The 19875-nt window shown below is 32.5% G+C and overlaps 1 protein-coding gene across 2 annotated transcripts in view; it reads right to left on the bottom strand.

Moving 5' to 3' along the window:
* Nucleotides 1-19875, bottom strand: part of FAF1 (Fas associated factor 1) — a 355099-nt gene that overhangs the window by 192250 nt on the left and 142974 nt on the right. For both annotated transcript variants that reach the window (XM_015595280.2, XM_006919177.3), the window contains exon 7: nt 12157-12262. In XM_015595280.2, the coding sequence (XP_015450766.1) occupies nt 12157-12262 (106 nt within the window). The remainder of the gene's footprint in view (nt 1-12156; nt 12263-19875) is intronic.

A 19875-nucleotide genomic window follows, 5' to 3' on the forward strand; every position in this document is an offset into this window, starting at 1 on the left:
GCTAATTAATTGCCAATTGAAAAGTACTAATAATTTGATTAAAATCTGTAAGAATGCATCCCTAGATTAAAAAACATTTTTTAAAAATCAGCTATAACCTTATTTAGAAGAAAATCACCAATCAATTACCTGGCAGATATTACAAATTAAGGATGGCATAAATCTATTTTAAAGTAGGAGTTTTATTCTGCACTTTTTGTGCAAACTATTCTCAGCCTCATTTTTAACAAATGAGAATTTATAGCCAAATCAGAGAGATCTGCTCATAATAATGCCCCCGAGAGTATATATTTGTGTCAACATTAATTCTAGAAATGGTTGAAATACTCAGAAATACTTGGATAACTTCACTTTTGCAAATGTCTTCAGTTAAAAATAATCTCATTTATATTCTTTTTAAATTCACTCATTCACTGAGCACACCTACTCTGTGACAAATTCGATGGTAGACCCAGAAATAAAGACATGAATTCAATAACTTTCCTATTCTTAAGGTGTTCTTGGTCTAACAGGGGGAAAAATAAGTAAACAGATAATTGCAAATGAATGTGATAAATGCTATGACAGACATATGTTCACAGGGAGAGGAGGAACTCAAGAAAGAGACACCTAACCTGAATAACCACAAATTTGACTACCCAGATTGAATAACCACCTGGCTCACAACATTTGGCTTCAAATTACTTTTGGCAGTTTCACCAAATCGATTTCTTCTCTTCACAGGATAAAGTTTGGCCATAAGTGAGGTCATGCAAAAGAAAACAAAACGTGCATAATAGTCTCTAAAACCAGTTCCTGGAAATCTAGCATAACTTTTGAGCAATAGAGGATATGTATATCAATGACAAAAGTGACTAATTTGAAAGTGTCAACATTCACTTAAATTTTTGTCATGTATGCATGTTAATATATGAATCACATTTACTTTAGAGTCATGCTTCACATATTGCTCCATTCATCATATACAAAAATCGATGACAATATTTGAAATAGCAATTACTAAAAGAAACCAGGATTCTTAAGACATTTTACTATATTTCTGAAATTTCAAATTCTAAGCAGTGATCCATGTGTATACGTTATCATCAATAAAAATTTTCACCTGCAAGAAAACAGCAGCCTTTAAAAACATCTTATTAAAATTCCCTTGCGCACAATATGAAAGATAAAAGAAACATCTCCTGATTCAACAGAAATGAATTAATGTTTAACTGATTTATTATTATTACTACTACTACTGCTGCTGCTACTACTACTACTACTAGACATTTCAAATTTACTTCTTGGAAAATATTTCACATTTTTATCAGGTAAAGGCAGGCATGTAAAGCGCTATTGGTAACAGAACAGCAAAAAGACTAAAAACAAATGGCAACAACCATGCTTTGAATTTAACATACATAATCTATAATTCTAATATTTGTTTTTGAAATGGAATTTTTATAAAATTGTTAACAAAAGAATCAGAAATGTCACTAATTATCTCATAATTGATTTTATTTAAACATAGTTTCAATCATTTTTTCCTTCATAACAATTATAGTCTCTTTTATATTTACTCTAATAACTTTCATAATATAACAATATAGCTACACAGAAATCATGACAAGTATTAAACTGATAAAATAGAAAAAGATGTCAGCAAAATAGAATGAAAGAGGCCGAGAAGGTAAATGTGTAAAACAAGATTTCAATTCATCTGAAATAAAGCTGTAGTTTGACATATAGATCTTTAACTTTCCTAAATACTTTAAGATAGTTTCCAATGGTGCTATCTTAGATAGACATTCACTGTACTAACAATTAAAACAGCTTAGCTCTATCAGAGAATAAAAAGAACTGTATAAATGGATACACATTAATACTCTGGAAATGTGACATATTCAAAAGGTCCAGCAGGTATGTAAAATCTAAAGCGGCTTATATTAAAAATTTATTAAATAGAAGGTTCGATCTTTTTTATAATATGTTTTCTCTCTCTTGTTTTGTTACCCACCCCCCCTTTTTTTAACTACCTGCTTGCAAGGCAAGGAAAAATGTTCTGATGTTCTTTTCATGGACAATTTAAAAACAATTCAGATTATATCAGCCAAACAGGAAGTCATGGCACCTTGATCTCTAATGATGAAAGAGAAATTACATGCACAAGACAGTCTTATTTAGAACATTTCTTGTCCTCTCATTCCATAGGCTAATCCTGGACTTCCTCTACAGCATACTTTATGCTGTTCTCCCAAAACACATAAGGTTTGTACTTTCCCAAACAGAGGTTATTTAATCCTAAGTATCCCCCTACAAATATAAGCCTCATTTTCCTTTGTACAGTATGTGTTTTGGAGGGAGAGAATACTCTGTTGGATGCCTACAGTCATTTCAAAAGCTTAACTGGGAGGTTCTTTTCTCACCTTCAGGAATGGGTCAAATCACATTTATTTCTTCACTTTTTTTTTTTTTCAGTCTCTAAATCAGCCCTAACAAACATCTGGCTTTTATTCTGATGCCTTCAATTACTTCCAATTTGTAGGCATTTGAATTTTCTAGCACAGTTTCTAGAAAATTATTCCATAATCAGTGTGTGAAGAAGCTGTAAAAGGAAAAAGGAAAGATTCTTTCCTTGCCTTCATCTACATGAACACCATACCTCTGGATACCACAGCCTAAGACTCTGCCAGCATTTAAAAAATACTATTTTGCATTCTAAGTGCAAATCTAGTTTGTTTTCCACTGACACTCATAGGACATGTCCGACATTACTCTTTTACCTTCTTCCCATGTTTCCTTCATCCCTTTCCATCGAGTGTCCATGTTCAGTATTATTTCTCCCCCTGCTCTCCCTCCACCCCCATGCATTAGCTGTAAAATAGATGTAAATCTTGGTATAAGTCCAAAAATTTTATGATCAAAATACATACTTAGCAAATTGTTTGGCTAAATCTTTCATGTATGATGAAAGATTATTACCACAATTCATTAGCAAATTATAGACTTTGAAATGTAGGCAGACGAATATTTGGCCCTGTATCAATCAATTTGGACCAGCTGGGTAGAAATTCACACAATCCCAGGAAACCCGGGAAGTGAGGTGCTCTTTCATTTTTTATTCACTTGAAACATTAAAGAAAAATTATCATTCTATAAAAATGTCCACTTATCAAGATTTTAGCAAAGCCATTTTAGATTGAGTTTTATTTTCGGTGAATTACTACTTTAGTGACCAATAAACTGATTATTTTTCTTGTAACTGACGGTGGAAGAATAATGCCTAATGTACACACAGGCACCTTAATATCTAAACATTAAACTCCAGTTTAAAAGCTAAATATTTAATAATGGTTCTAAGTGCCCCAAAAAGGTGTGTCTGGGGGTGTACTTCTACATACACTAGGTTAGCCTGGAAATTAATTTTGCAAATAGTCACAATAAATAGTATCATTAACATTCTTCCTCTGAGCCTCCCTAGTCCAGTGAGGTGACCCTGTACAAAGATTCTGATTGATCCTATGTCTGTCTGTTTTGGTTAAGCTACAAGGCTGTATACAAGGCTGTATATGGGGACAGCTGCACTTTGGGAACAACTTAAAACAAATTTCATCTTAGGGGCACCTAATCCAGTGCTTGGTACAAGACGCATGGAAAAGTCAGTGTCAAAATTAAACAATGCCGGCTTTGCAATGAGCAGATGCTTTTGCCTTGCAGCTGTAAAAACCTTAAAACAATCCAGTACTCTACTGTCTGGTCACGCAATGACCACAAAGCAAGGAATACATTTTGTCATTTATAGAAAATGTTTGCTATGAGCTTTTCAAGTCTTTTTTTCCCTAAAAAAGAATTAGATAAAAAGAAAAAAAAATTATCTCCATGTCTTCCATACAATGTGATTAAATTTAAAAAAATAAGTAAGTTATACATGAGTATGTATTTTGTCTTGGATGTTTGTCAGAGTTAAACCTTTTTACCCAAAAAAAAAAAAAAAAAAAAAAAAGTTTAAAAAATAATAGGAATATACTGAGGCTAATAAGAAGGTAAGATAACCCTAAACTGAGCAATAGGATTTTTAAAAGTATATTTGCCACGCTAAGTGTATATGAAAAAGAATAACTCCTTGACAAGATAATATTAAGTCATATACAAGACACATTAAACAAAAGGAAAATTACCATAAACAAATGTTTTAAAAGGTTATGGCCATAAAATCTTTAGTAATACTGAGGCTAATAAGAAGGTAAGATAACCCTAAACTGAGCAATAGGATTTTTAAAAGTATATTTGCCACGCTAAGTGTATATGAAAAAGAATAACTCCTTGACAAGATAATATTAAGTCATATACAAGACACATTAAACAAAAGGAAAATTACCATAAACAAATGTTTTAAAAGGTTATGGCCATAAAATCTTTAGTATATAAGGATAAACATGTAAATAATTTTCTATATGCAGGCCTTATTTTAACATACCCAGTCTTGCTCTAGCTTATGTTATCAGCACTTTATATTCATTTATGCATCCTTTAATTTACTTGTTCCTTTTTTTTTCCTTCCTCTTTTGCTGGGGTGGGGGGCGGGGAGAAGATTATGGAGGTTACTATTTTTCCTTTATGGCTGGAGCTTAAATGTTAAAATATTTCCCAGCTTAGGTAACATGGTATTTCAGCTTAAGTAACGTGGTCTATAAAGAAACTGCAGCCTTTTCCAACCTTTACCCTACAGGAGAGAACCTTATCTCTGACATTCAGGAATCTAGGGGTTAATATCATAATATTGAAATAAACTCTTCTTCAGGAGGAGAAAGGCCCAACTACTGAAACCAAAGAACCAGCCCCACCTAAATAAGTGACTGCATGGTCATGATCAATCAACTTCTGCTAATTGAGGTTCTGGCTTTAAAGATAGCTTTTTACAGTACCTACAAGAAAGAGAACCTAGTGGTCTCACCTTTATTTTAAATAGTCTACTGCAAAAAAATTTTTTCAAGAAGTTTTTCCTAATGATTCAATTTTTTCTTGAAATCCTTTTCTCCCCAAGGATATCAATTCATTAACACCTCATTGCTTATAAACTTCATTAGATATTTTGTTGGTTGAAGGTTTGAGGATCCCCTCATATTCCTCCCTACCCTAAATTTATATTTCAGTGAACAAGGCCCAAAGTAATGACCAAACTAATAGAAAATAAAATTTTATTTTAAATATCAAAAAAGGCATACTACCACCCTCTTCATTAAAAGCCTTGAGAAATAAAATCTAAAATATTTTTGTGGTTGTTTTTACATTTCAATATTTTATTTTCTAAAAGTGTAATTAAGACATTGACATATACGACACATTGCATTATGCCTTTTTAAATAAAATTCTAGGCATTCATTTAAAGAGAGTGGTCAAACTTATAAACATTTTTTTCCATGAAATATTTACAATTATCATTAAGTTACATAGCATTGATATGATTTTGTTGTATTCTTTGTTTGTATTTTTAGCTATAATTAAAATGAACTTGAATTACAGTATCAGTCATATATGCCATCAAACAAAAGTAAACCATGCAACAAATACATATCACAAGATAATTAAACTTAAAATATTAAAACATACAAAATAGCTGACATGTATTTCTAAATGTGATCCCTTATATGATAACCCACATAGATTAGAATAAGAATTATTTTACAGTGTCAGTATTCTAAATTACATTATTATACAGGAACAGTTTTAAGGATGAGGAATAACTACAAATCTGAACAAGTCTTCTAACATTTTCCTGTTATTTCATAGTAACTTTGGTTAATAACCAGAATTATGCTAACAAGAAATGTGAAAATATTTTGTTTAGAAGTGTATTCCAACTTAAGGTTATTATTATTTACACAATTCTGATTTACATTTAATGGATTTTTAATACATTACATATTTTTATGGGACCATGAAGAGATTTGCAAACATGATTGGCTCAAATACATGGTTCTATTTTAAGTTCATTTTATCCCTTTGGGTTCACTCAATAACAGCAATATATTTTTAAAGTATGTATTTTACTCAAAAAATACATAAGTAAGTCACAAACCAAAAGCTAACAGATGTGTGACTTCTAATTAGTTATAATAATCTCTGCTTCAATGCCATTAGAATGAGCCTTTCTTTTCCTTTGAAAACTAAAAAAGCTTTCCTTTGAATTTTAAACTGTCAGGGTGCTTCAAAGTCAATGTACAAAATCTGCTTTGATTAAAATTTTAGACATCTACAGTGATAACTTTATGAAAGGAAAATATTAAATTATAATTATCCTAAACAGACACAGTCTTGTGAAACTAACCCTACATTCATGTTAAAACACAAAGAGCTGAATATAATGAATTTGATTCATCCTCGGACACAAAGCTTCACCACAGTAAACTCAGTCAACTGTTGCTCTTGAGCCTATATTCATGGTGCTTAAATAGCGCACTTTAAAACAAAAAAAACTCCAATTGGCTTTTCATATATCCACCCTCCCCAAAAATAACGCACTTGAAAAACTCAAATGATATGAAAGGCTTCAAGGCCTCTTTTCTCCCTTTCATACCCCTTTTTTTTATTTCTGTTTGCAGTAATCTGCCTTTCTCTTTCTCTTTCTCATTGCTACAGAGCAAGCGAGGAGGCTCAGAGCTTTGAAAAGGGGGCTCAGTGTGTAATGGGTCCACTAGAATTAATTTACTTGCACCAAATCCATTGAGCACAGAGGTTTTTTTTTTCCCCCTCTCTCTCTCCCTCTCTCTCTCTTCTCAAATCATTTGGAGTCGAACGCAGCCCCCAGCCTTTGTAATTCTAGTAAAGCACTTAAAGTGCACAGTAGGTGTTCATGAGGACCATCTGGTCAAAAGCAAAACAAGCTGCTGATTTTGCCTTTGAATAGAATGAAGCAAGTGTGAATTAGTCTCTTCAATTAGCACTATTACAACCTGTCAAGTGCATATTGTAAAACAGGATTATTACAGTATTGGTCACCAGTGCAATTATTTACTCTCTGCCTTTTCTTGCATATAAAAATGTCTTATGTTTATTAGTTTCTGATAACTGAACATAATTTCTCTTAACCCAGGCATTTCAAAACTACCAAGCCACAAATCACATATGAAACGTGGTCGGCCACGTAGATGTTAGAATACACATGTCTTAAGTAACAAAGGACTAAAGCATTATCCTAACTCTTAACAAAATTTCATTGTTTCTATCTTCTTGAAATGTAGGTAAGAATACTTCCATGGGTTAAAAATAATTTCCAGTAGAGGTTATTCTAAAATACGTTCAGAAGGAGAAAAAGACTTGTCAGTTCCAAATGGCTGCATTGTAAATATTACTTAAACTTATTTCCTAAGGGGATTATTTATTAAGAATCACAGAAAAACCTCAATATTCATAAAATGATCATTACTGATTTGTCCATTTGAAATGACATGACTTCAACAGATCAAAGTTATAAAATGCAACTTGAAACTAATAACATACATGCATTTTTGAAAGAAACTCATAATCTCCTTTTCTGAAAGCTGAATAAAGGCTTGAATTCACTGCCCGGTTACTTAAGATATATCTTTAATTTTTGCTAAAATGTCATTTTGTGATTTCAAATTTTTAAAAATCAAACTATGATATATGCTAATTAAAATTAAAATAGGTTCATTCTAATTGAGCTTATATATGCCATTTATCTTGCAGTAAAAAGAAACTACTTAAACTTTTAATTAAATAAGCACACAATTTAATTTACCCTCTTGCATATGCATATTCTCAGTTAACCTGCTCTTCAGTTCTATGCCAGCACCCACCTCCCACCCTATCCACACTGGAAAACAAACAAACCAAAAAACAAACAAACAAAAAAACCACTGTACTTAAAACATTTACAGAAAGGGCACGTTAGTTAAGAAGTTAGAGTCAACTCACTACTAGAAAATTGCCCATTAGTACAATCAGTAAAAGACTACATATTTAATTACTGTTAATGACCTCCAACACTAAAGAATAGTTTGAAATATACTTTAGTAAAGCAAGTTGAGAAAGTCCAAGTAGAAAAAGACACAAAACCCAACAATAGCTTCAAATTTGCAGGAATCAGAATTAGCCTCATGATTTCATAATTATTTAGCCAAGATTATTTTTAAGGACTAATATAATTTGTGTATTTAGTTCTCTTCTTATTGCTAATTCAAACTGTTGGCTTCCCACTTGACAATCACTAGTATTAGTAATGAAATGTTTTACTATTCCATGCGAGATATATCTTTATAGGTTGTCAATTTTTCCTTTATTCCCATTAAGAACAAAATCAACATTAATAAAACAGTGAGAATTCTAGGGTAAAGTGAAATTTGGAAGAGGATTTAAATAATTCTAATAGCTATTCATTGTGTTTCTTATTATAATAGATGATTCCACACCAAAAATACTTATGTTTCTTATATCATTGTTATTTTAAGTCATGTATGTATGACATCCTTAAGTTTGTATGACATTTACAAAGAAAAGTGGATATTTTGCCCAATAGAAGCTTTGCAATAGTAAGATGGACAACAAAGAATTCATTTCCAAGAAAAGTTGGCTTGATTTCAGGGACTTTATATCCTTTTCCACACCTGGGTTTAGGATTTACAGTAGGCAAATCAATTTTTTCCCCTTAATTTAACCAATCCCAAGGGTATTTGTAACCACATATCTTTAACAGTCTTAGAATCACTAGAATCTGTACAATTAACTGTTTAAAAAATCTGAATTCTCAGTGTGGAAAATTCATTAAAATAAGGTAAGCTTGTTTAAATTTTCAAGGAAATTCACTACTTTCAAATGTGATAAGTAACAAATTTAGGACCCAAAAGCACAGAACAATTGTCACGAAGTTATTGTTATATTATTTGATATATTATACAAACTATTTAACATAATGGAAAAAGGGAAAGGATATTCTTATGACAACTTGCAACTCTCCATTCTGACTTTTTTATACTATCACTGTCTTTTCCTCAAATAGGAAGATAATGTAAGTGGAAGGATTTGTAAAGAGCTTTAAAAAAAAACCCTCAATGTCAAACTAGCTTAAATTAAAATCTAGAGCATCCAAAGGACATAAGTCATGTATTGTGAAGCAAGAGACCACAGACCAGAATGAACAAACACTTGTACAACTATCGGTTTATCACGACTAAGTTGCATGAACATATGGTCACTGAAGGGTTTATTTGAAATTCTAACTGCATCTAAGTTTTATTTTCTAATTCAAGATTTTAAAATGTATTTTGTTTAATTAAAAGTTGAAATCACAGTGCCTTTTTCAACCCTATTTCATTTAACAGAAATTTCCCTTTGGGAGAAAATATTATAAACGCTTTCTTTTAAAACCATACAGCTCTCAAAAATTAAAATTACCAAAAATTAGTTTATATTTTTTTCACCTACAACAAATATACTACTATATTGGAGACAAAAAAAAAAAAATCAGCTTTTTTTTTTTAAATTTCTTACTTTCCTTCATATATTGATTCTTGAACCTCTTAAACAACACTGAAAAGAGATTTCTGAAACTGGTGATAGAAATTAATTTACGATTTAGGATATATGGCATCACTAAGCTTATGTATTATAGCAAAAATTCTAGAATTTATAAAATAGTGTAGAACCATTTCAAAAATATATTTTTACTGTGTTGCAAACTGACTTTCAACAAAAAATGCAGGTACTTAAGTGTCACTGTGGGTTGTTGCATGGCTGTAGCATAATAGCATCTTGTCTTCCTGAAACCCACACCCCTCACCTCTCAGGTATTCCACAGTTGAAGAAGAAAGTTTTAAGACTAGGTCTACAGAGTATAATCCTAGGCCTTGAGAATATAATCCAAGTCTCTTTCCTAATTTGTACAGAATAAAAAAGCCTATGTGTTTTACCTGTCTACTCAAAGAAAAGCAATTGATATTAGAAACAACTGCATTTATTTTTCATGGAAAGTAGCATTTCAAAATATTATTTTAAATCAACATAGAAAAGGAAAAAGAGAAAAAATGAAACAGGATAAGAAACCAAACTCTTGCCAAGAAATATATAAGAGAATCTGTCTTTGAAAAATATTTCTGGGATATTTTTCATTTAGAAAATGGTATGAAAAAGATTTACTGTTTTCCAGTCCTTGAATCTTAAAATATATTTGATAATCTAAATAGCAGGACATGGAGAACAGTTTCAGCCAACTGTGGCGCACAATGGCACATTTACAGAATTTTAAATATTTCTTTTAATAATTGATGTAGTCATTTTGAATCATTCTGCATAGGATATCAGGTGTGAGCAGATTGCATTAACGTTGCTTAAACATTTCAACTTGTCAGTATGGCCAACTCGATTTCGGAAATATTTGCAGTATTTTCCCATCGAAACAGTAATAAAGGCAAAATAAATATATGCCACTACTTTATAATCACCGAACATTAATGAATATTTTATGTCTTTTTAAATCTCCCTGTTTAATTTAAAAGGGTGAAATTAAGTCTCCTCCCTGCAATATGCCAATTATCTGTAAATCAAACAATAACTTGGCCATTATGCTCCTTTTTGTTAATATAAGAGAAGCTAATTTGAAAACACTGAATGGCATTTTTAGACTATCAGTTTAATAGTCCTTTCTGCCCTCTTGTGGGAGAAAGTAGAAACACTCAAACAACAAAACTGGAAATGTTAAAAAAAAAAAAAAGTAAAATTTTAGCAATAAAAATTCCATCAGAAAGAAAAATAAAACAATCTCTATTTAACCATCATGTATTATACTAGTCTTTAATTTAAGAAAAATAAATTAACAGAATGAAATTTACCTCTCATCTGTGCTTTTCTTGATTAAACTAGAGTTATTCTGAAACTAAATTTCCTTAATTATATTCAATATATAATTTAAATTTTACTATCATGAAATTCTCAGAATAACTCTGTGTAAAAACAACAATGGTTTTTCAAGTAATTAAAAATCTAAATACAGAGACTAGAATACCCATTATAGAGGTTAAAAATGAAATGGCAATTAATATACTTTAAACCATGAGGAAAAATCAAATAACTCAAATTTATGATTCAAATTAGGGGCCGAAAAAATTTTCTTAAATTTTAGTTACTAGTCAATAAACTATTCTAGTGATAAAGAGAGAAAATAAACTTCAAGCAATGAGTTATTTATGCCAAATTCAGAAGCTGAAATTCATTGATAAAACGTGACAAAAGAAAATTAATAGTCTAGCCATTACTGAAACAATTCATATGCTTCTGCAAAATTATTAGGGGAAAAACAACTTGTTCTTTCAATATGACATGAGTAATCACTTTAAGCAATTTAGTCCAAGAAGAAAATTTATGAAATAATCCAAGATTAAATATGATTAATTCTCTTTAAAAAACATTAAAACAAATGACTGTCTTCACAACTTACAAGGAATAGTGTGACAAAATCATCATTTCAGTGTTTCTAAACACAGGTCCTATCATATACACATTTCCCCTCATGGAGATAAATTACTAGCTTTTAGGTAGGTGGGGCCACAGGTAAGAAGGTACCTCTTCTCTCTTGGGGGAGGTTCTTTTTTGAAACAGTGACCCTGGTTGGCCATGTTGAAGAAAAATATTGACCCTATAAATAGACTCTTTTCAGATATTCTGAGCTAAATGACTGACGGTTTCCAAGAGCATCTAACAAATACTGCCCAAGACTGGAATTGTGCTGCTTAAGAAAAGCCTCCTCAAATTCCTTTTGGAAACAGGCAAGGTACACATTATAAGTAATATATTTGAGAGCAACCTTTCAAATAAAATATAAGCGGGTTCGAAAATGCATTCTGTCAACAGTTTCCAAATTAATATTTTGAATAATTACAATAAAACCATGAAATATATTACATAATAATGAACATTTCGAAGCAGGGTTTTAAAGTGACTATTTTAAGAAATATCAAGCGTTCCCATTTACAACATCTGTCTTTCTAGGTCAAGTCATTTAATATATCTACAGTAATCATGATGCTCCAGTTAATTAAAATTAAGAACCCAATAATGAAACATAAAGAGAGTTTCCAACCAGAACAGATAAGCCCTCTTTAACAGGGTCAACATTAGCTATAATGAGCTACCTTTATTCCTTAGCTGCGAGACATAACTCACCTCTTGAATGGTACTGCTTCCGGAGAAGTTCAGGTTGTACTCCCGCTGGACTTCTCGGTGGGTGATGATCAGCATGAAGTTTTGATTTAATGACTCCTGCAGGGCACTGAAAGGGTTGAAAGAAAAACAAGAAACTCTGAGATGAACAAGTTCTAGCTTGCTTTACAGCTAGCTGCAAAAACCCCAGGAGTACCATAACCTCCACACAGGCATGTCCGGGCCCAATGTTATCATCTTTTCAGCTCCTAAAGGCAAAAGAGCATGCTGAGAACAACCAAGGGGAGCTAACCTGTTAACTCCTTCTCTACCAAGGTGTTTTTAAACTTCAATTTTAAATACTTGCATACATAAGAATTTTCTACAAGTCATATGCTATTGTCTGTATATGTATTTCTTCCAAGAGAACCAGATTTGTCAATTATATCAAATTCCGGGTATGTTACAAAAATGTACACTCAAAGGCTCTTATTCAATTCCAAGTAAAATAGCTGTTCTGAAAGAAGAAAAATATGAAACTATTATTTATACTCATGAATGTTGTATAATAGAAATATGGTTTAAGTCAAAATTCAGAAGATACTGAAATCTATAGAACTTTACTTGCTATATCAAAATTCCTTCAAAATAACTGTGCTTTCACTTAAGACTAAGAAATATATAGAATTCAGAAAATGGAGAATTCAGAGTAACATTAAACTCTATGCCAAAGTTCCAAAATATTAGAAATGTGTCAAAACCACGAAGAGTAAATAAAATTAGCCACATGTCTGAAGAAGCATAAGTCACGCTCCTATTTGTTTATGATAATACTAAGAAGCATTATCAGCATTGAAAATAAAAATCTATCACCATTATTTATGAATAATCTGTACTGCCAGCCTCAAGTGTAATTATGCCATGCTATGGAATCAGGAAAATATTTTGGATGTGCTATATGGTTCTGGCCTCATTTGCCAATCTGTAACTATGTGATAAACATACATGCAACATAAGATTAGAATTGTACAGTTAATCTGTTTGCTCTATTGTCTCCTATAGAGTTCACAGGTTAATTACAGACTAAAATTACCTGACAAACACCAATATACAGCATGAAATACTATTGATCAAAATCAAAGGAAATGATACCCCACAAAGTAGTTCCTTTGTCATTGTCTCCTTAGCACTTAAGCATAATATCTGGGACACAGCAGATAAATATTGATTGAATAATGAATAAATCGTGAATTTCTAGAAGGCAAGAGTCTTATTTATTTTTGTATCACATACAGCAATGTCGCCTTCTGGAAAACTACCATGTGATTTAAGTTTTTGATTTTGATTCAATTATTTATCAACATTAAATCAATGCCTTCACATTATTCCAAGTGTTAAGAAAACCAACTGAAATAATACATAGTTCCTATCCATGAAAAGCTTCACAATCTAATAAAGGTAGACAGATACATAAATAGCCATAGTGTGATGTAAGACGTACAATTAAGAAATTGAAAAAAAGTACAATGAAAACTGAGAAGGAAATGCCTAACTCTCTCTCATGAAAGGGGAAAGAGGTAAGGGAAAAGTGTCAGAGGAGAAAAAATATGTAAGTTAAAATATGAACAGTAAGTAGAACCTTATAGAGTTATCACCTGTAAGGGATGACATTTTTGTTTTGTTTGGGGAAAAGAGATGGGTAGCACTTTTTAGACAAGAAATAATATGTGGAAGAACAAAGCATCCATTCATTCTGTTAACATATATTTACTGAGTACCTACCAAATGTTTATGACACTGTTCTAGTTGCTAGGGATACAGTGGTAAACAAGAAATACATGGTCCCTGCTTTCATGAAACTTACATTCTAATAAAGGACATAAATAATAAAGTAAATGGATAAGAAATTTTAGAGAATGCTAAGTGCTTCAACAGAATAGTTGGGGAAATCATCTCTGAGGAAGTGACATTTAAATTGAGGCTGGTATGATAAGAAAGAGATAGCAGAAGTCTGATCATGTAGGTCCTTGTAGACCACAGAAAAGAATTTGATATTTATAGTAATTACAAAGGAAAGCCATTGGAGGGTTTACACAAGTAAATGGTCAAGATCGGACTTACATTTATACAATATTATTCCAGCTGCTCTGGTTATGGTAAGAAAAGAATGAAGGCAGGATGAGCAGATAGGAGGCTAGTCTTAGCAAGAAGTGATAGTGGATTGGATGGGGGTGGTAGAGGCAGAGATGGTGAAGAGTTATCCAGTTCAGAAGTATTTTGAAGGTAGAAGCCAGACAACTTACTGAAGGACTGTGAGAGAAAAAACAACCCCAAAGTTTCTGGCCTGAGCAAGTAGAATGGAACTGTACTTAACAAAGAAAACTGGGGTGAAGACAGGCTGGGTGGAGAAATTGAGAGTGAAAGGTTTGGGATATAATCTATTAGATATCCAAAAAGAAGTATCGTGTACAGTTATATGTAAGAGTTGAAGGTCAAGTAAGAGATCTCGGAGTAGAAGAGTCACAGAGTATAGATAGTATTTAGATTTTGTGGTCAAAAGAAATCACCTAAGAATACAGATTAGTTAGAGAAAAGGAGAGAGGGGAAGATGTAGCCCTGGAGCATTCCAATAATTTGAAATCAAGAAGAGGAAGAGGAGTCAGTGTAAATAAATAGTCAATGAGATAAGAGAAAAACTAAGAAAGTCTAGTATAAGGGAGCCAAAGGTAATTTTCAATTAGGAGGGCATGAACAATTATGCCAAATGATGCTGAAATATTAAGTGCAGAAAAATGACCATGTTCAGGAAACTGAAAATCTCAGTGTGACCACATGAAGGATGTGTTTAGCCTCTAGCGAGGCTAAAACAGCTGGCTGGGTCAATGTTCAATATATATATGTTAAATGAATTTGGGGTGGGAAGTGGTAAGTAATGGAAAGCCTACTTGAAGTTTCAAGGCCTTTTACAGGTATATCTATTTCACAAATATTCTCCAAATTTTGGCTTCTGCTGTAGAGCCTGGCTAACTTGCCCTCATGTCAAAACGTCACACCATACTCACTTCAATCTATGTTCATGTTGTTCTCATCCTTCTCCCATCCAAAATACTGCACAGCTTTTAGACCACCTCATGACCTACCATCTGTATTTATTATAGACCACCACTTCTCTGAATTCCTATATCATATACTTTATTTAATATGTAATTATAGCATGTCATACTAAAAGGTGATTCAATTCAAACCTATAAACATTTAAGGAATAGCTCTGTATATCCTGAAACTAGATACAAAGAATTACTAATTCTCGTTATTTGAGTCTACCTGTGAAGTGTCATTTTATTCACAAAATTAGGGTTCACAAAGGTTAAGAAATTGCCCAAGGTTATGCAGCCATAGAAAGATAGAACTCAGTTTCTAAACTATATTTGATTCTATGTTTACATGACAGCATCCTATCTCCCAAATGGCTAGCTAGGCTGCTTTGGGGATAAAAAGATGAATACAAATCCAGCCTGCTAAAAGTTTGCAATTCATTCCTTCTTTCTTGAATTATTTGATTCCTATTATTTGTAATAATACAGGAATAAAAAACATAATCACTGACCTCAAGACAGACTATTCAGAGAGGTTAAAAGATATAAAAATTGTAGAGAGTCCTTTTAAGTTCTATGAAGGATAGATGGTAATTTGAAAAGTAGATATGGAGGATGAATTTTAGATATAGACTAGGTTGAACAGAGATAGAGACTGGAGAATATAGAGAAGGGTGTAGAAAGCAACAAGGAAGAAGTATAAGGGGATGTGAAGAAGGATTTGTGAAAGAGAAAACTTGAAAAACATTAAGGGCCTACATTATGGGGGCTTCAAATGACAGGCTAAGGAGCTCAGAATTCCTGAAGTGTTGATTATTATACAGATCCTTCTTTATCTTCACATATGAATCTACACATACATTTCATACTTTTAGTGCTTGCCTTTATGCAATTCCTTAGATACGTCTCTTGATATTTACTGGCAAATTTGTGCAATAACTGCAGAAAGGTTTGCCAAGATCAGCACTGACTGCCAAATTACTCTAGAAGAACACCAATTTAGTCTATTTCTACAATTCCTCAATAGCCCTGGGGGAGGGTAAGTTGGCAAGAAAAAATATTTATGGCCTCAAACTGCTCTGGAGTCATAGATCCAGATTTGAATCACTGCTCCACTACTTGCTAGCTGTATAACCTGAAATGTCAGTCACACATTCTTTCAATAGTACTTATTATCTGCCACATTCAAGGCCTTATTTTAGGCGCTTAATTACTCTGTATATTCTCAGTTTCCTCTTCAGGAAAAAGATAATAATCCTCACTTCATTGAACTATGAATACTAAATTTTAGAAAGCCAAGTGGAAATGTTTATTGTACATATTTTTAAGGTGACCTGTTATAACTTATTGAAAATAGAATACTTTTGAGAGATATCCATACTTTAAAATCTTTCAATGACAGTGAAACATTAACAAAAGGATCTATGGTGCTTTACGGCAGTTATTTTTCATGTTTTAGTTCCATTCCTCTACAGGAATTCATAGAAGATAAAAGCTATTTTGGTGCATTGAACATATTGTATTTTATGCCTAATGTTATCCAGACTCTCAGTGTCCTTTTTTATACAAGTCTTATTTGGAGTTCATATATCACATTCATGCTCCTTGTGAGAATGGTTTGAAGGAGTATCTGTGACATCAGACTTCAGACTGATTCATTCGCTTAGCCATTAATAATAATGGCTAACCTATAATGAGTTCTACTATGTATCAGGCATTAAGAGTCTAATGTCAAGTTTATGAAGTTATTATTATCATTTACATTTTGCAGATGAGGAAACTGATGTTAAGCTACTTGTTTAGTGCCACACACACAAAATAAGTAGCAGTGGTCCAGGTCTAACTCATGATTTGTCCTCTGGGTACCAGGGAAGGGAACCAGTAAGATCATATTTCTGCCTTCAATGAGTTTACTGAGGGATGGGCAGAAAACTTAGAATTCACATATGCTACTGTTTGCTAAGAACTCTAATACCATTTTTCCTAAGGTGTGATGGAAATAGAAGAAGAATACCTAGTATTAGACCAAGGAGGCTTTCCACAGAATCTGGCATGTGAACTAAGTTTTGTTTCTTTGTTTCATGAAGTTTTTTCTCTGGGGGCGGTGGGGTGTGGAAAAGGAAGAGGAAAGACTATAAGAAATTTACCATGGTGATATGCATAATTTACAAAGACTTTATTGCTAATATATTATCTAGGCAAAATGATTCTAGCTGCTGCTTAGCGGAATAAGTTGAGTCTTAGTTGCTTAATCTAAGAGCATTTTTTCCCCTAACAGTGTCTTCCAAATGGTTGATTAGGATAGTTAGCCATGGTTAATCCACCTTCAAGGATCCTCTCTTTTACCTTCAAAACCCAAAGTCATTCATGCTACTTCAACTTTTGACCTTTAAAGTAGCTCTGAGGATGATTGTCAACCAAAGTAGGTAGGTGAGAAATAATATAAAACAGATTCTTTTTTTTTTTTAATGTCATGTTTTCAATTAGGGGGAGAAGGAAAGGTGTAAGCAAACAGAAACTTTTTAAAAGCAGTTTGAATTTTAACTCAATGCAATAGATGTTTTGATAGAACATCTATTCTCTCCTCACCGGTTTTTAATTTTTCATTCTCCATTAAGATTTTCCTTTTAGTTTGAATATTGACATTTATCAACAAGGAGATGGTTTTGTTTCTACAAACAGACAAGGACCATTAAAACTTCCCATTGCTCTACCCTCAGATACAGACTGAAATTAATATTTAAAATGTAATGAGAACCACATACATTGTCCCCAAGCTTTGAGCTAATGGCTATTTGCAAAAAAAAAAACAAAAAAAAAACAAAAAAACAAAAACCCCAAAAACAAAACAAAAAAGCCGTATGATACAATAAATGTGAACATTTTAAAGTAATTAGTAGGTAAAGTGCTACACATTTTCACATATACCATCTCGTAATTCTCTCAGACAGGTTCTTAATTTTAAAACTGGGGTTGAGGGAGATAGGTAGAATATAAGAGAGAGAACTATAAAAAGTTTAGATAGATAGATAGATAGATAGATAGATAGACAGACAGATAGATATCCACTCCCTTAAAATTTTCAGTATTATAACTAAGCATTGATATCTAAGCCACCAATACAACTCTAGAAATAGTTTGAGTACAACAGCCCTTCTCTGCTTTCTTTTTTGTTCACAAGTCTTGAGCTTCCAGTGCTCATTCATTAGCAGAATATCCACCTGTGCCAGAAGAGATCCCATTCCAATTGAGCTGTGAACATTTATCAGGAACAGAGAAATCATCTGTAAAATATTTTCCTTCTAATGAGTTCCAAATTCATTTTAATTCATTGGCTTAGTTTAATATATTTTATATCCCCTTCCAGGTTTTTTGTTTATAAGGGGGAAATAATGTACAGCAAATTTTAACACAAAGGCCACAATAAATAAAGCTACATTTTTATACATATGAACATAAAAGCCATAAATTATTAGCCTCTCTATGTCAAGTATTGATAAAAGTAACAACATTAAGAAAATAAATGTAACAGTCTTTACTGTCTTGACTGAGTATATTTCACATTGAGAGAGCATCAAGAATAATAACAGTAATTTAAGGATTTCCTCTCTAGCAATTCCTTGAATCAAGAATCTTCTTAAAGTCTTCAGTGGGCAGAAGATTTGACTAGGCTAAACCACATCCCTCCTATTAAAACAGTAAGAGTTCTAGAGGAAGCACTCACTGTTATAAGGTATAAATCTACCAAGATTAAACAACTAGACTAAAAAAACAACAAATTCAGACTTGGGCTTCAAGGCTGTTATGGACTAAATATTTGTGTTCTCCCTCAAATTCACATACTAAAAGCCTCAAATTCACATACTAAAATCCCCAGTGTGATGGTATTTAGAGGTTAGGGCCTTGGAAGGTGATTAAGTTTAGATGAAGTAGTGAGAGTGGGGCCCCCAGAATGGGATTAGTGTCTTCATAAGAAGAGGAAAAGAGACAGAGTTTTTTCCTCTCTTCTGAGGTGAGAACACAGGGAGAAGGCAGCCATCTGCAAGTCAGAGGGCCCTCGCTAGGAACCAAATCTGCCAGCACCTTGATCTTGTACCTCCTAGCCTTCAGAATTATAAGAAATAAATGCCTGTTGTTTAAGCCACCCAGTCCATGGTATTTCGTTATAGCATCCTGAGTTGACTGACATAAGGACTTTTAGGACTTCTATATTCACAGCACTCAAGTAAAGAGCTATCATCAGTTCAGCACAGGCTTACAAATGTCTGTCTGTCTGTAAACATCTGTATACACACATCCGAATGAAAATCCCACTTATTAAAATCCATGGTAGAAAACAATATGCTTTTGTTAAAACACAGAACTAGGGGATGCTTAAGAATTGTGCATTTATTGTATGTAAATTTTATCTCCACAAAAAATTTTATTGGCCCCATATTTTAACTTTGAAAATACAACACATTTTTAATTAATGTAAATGAAAACCATGAATTTGTTCCCAATGCTACTTAATAAGTCTATATGTCCAGTGAACCAAGAGGGGTTATTGGTGGTAAAATTATACTTCTTAAATCAATGCTATTTATGTAGTTAAGATGAGTAAAATATTAACACCAACATAGGGATCGAAATCTCCTGTTTCATTCCT

The sequence above is a fragment of the Pteropus alecto genome, unplaced genomic scaffold, assembly GCF_000325575.1.
Source record: "Pteropus alecto unplaced genomic scaffold, ASM32557v1 scaffold25, whole genome shotgun sequence".
Classification (NCBI taxonomy): Eukaryota; Metazoa; Chordata; class Mammalia; order Chiroptera; family Pteropodidae; genus Pteropus; species Pteropus alecto.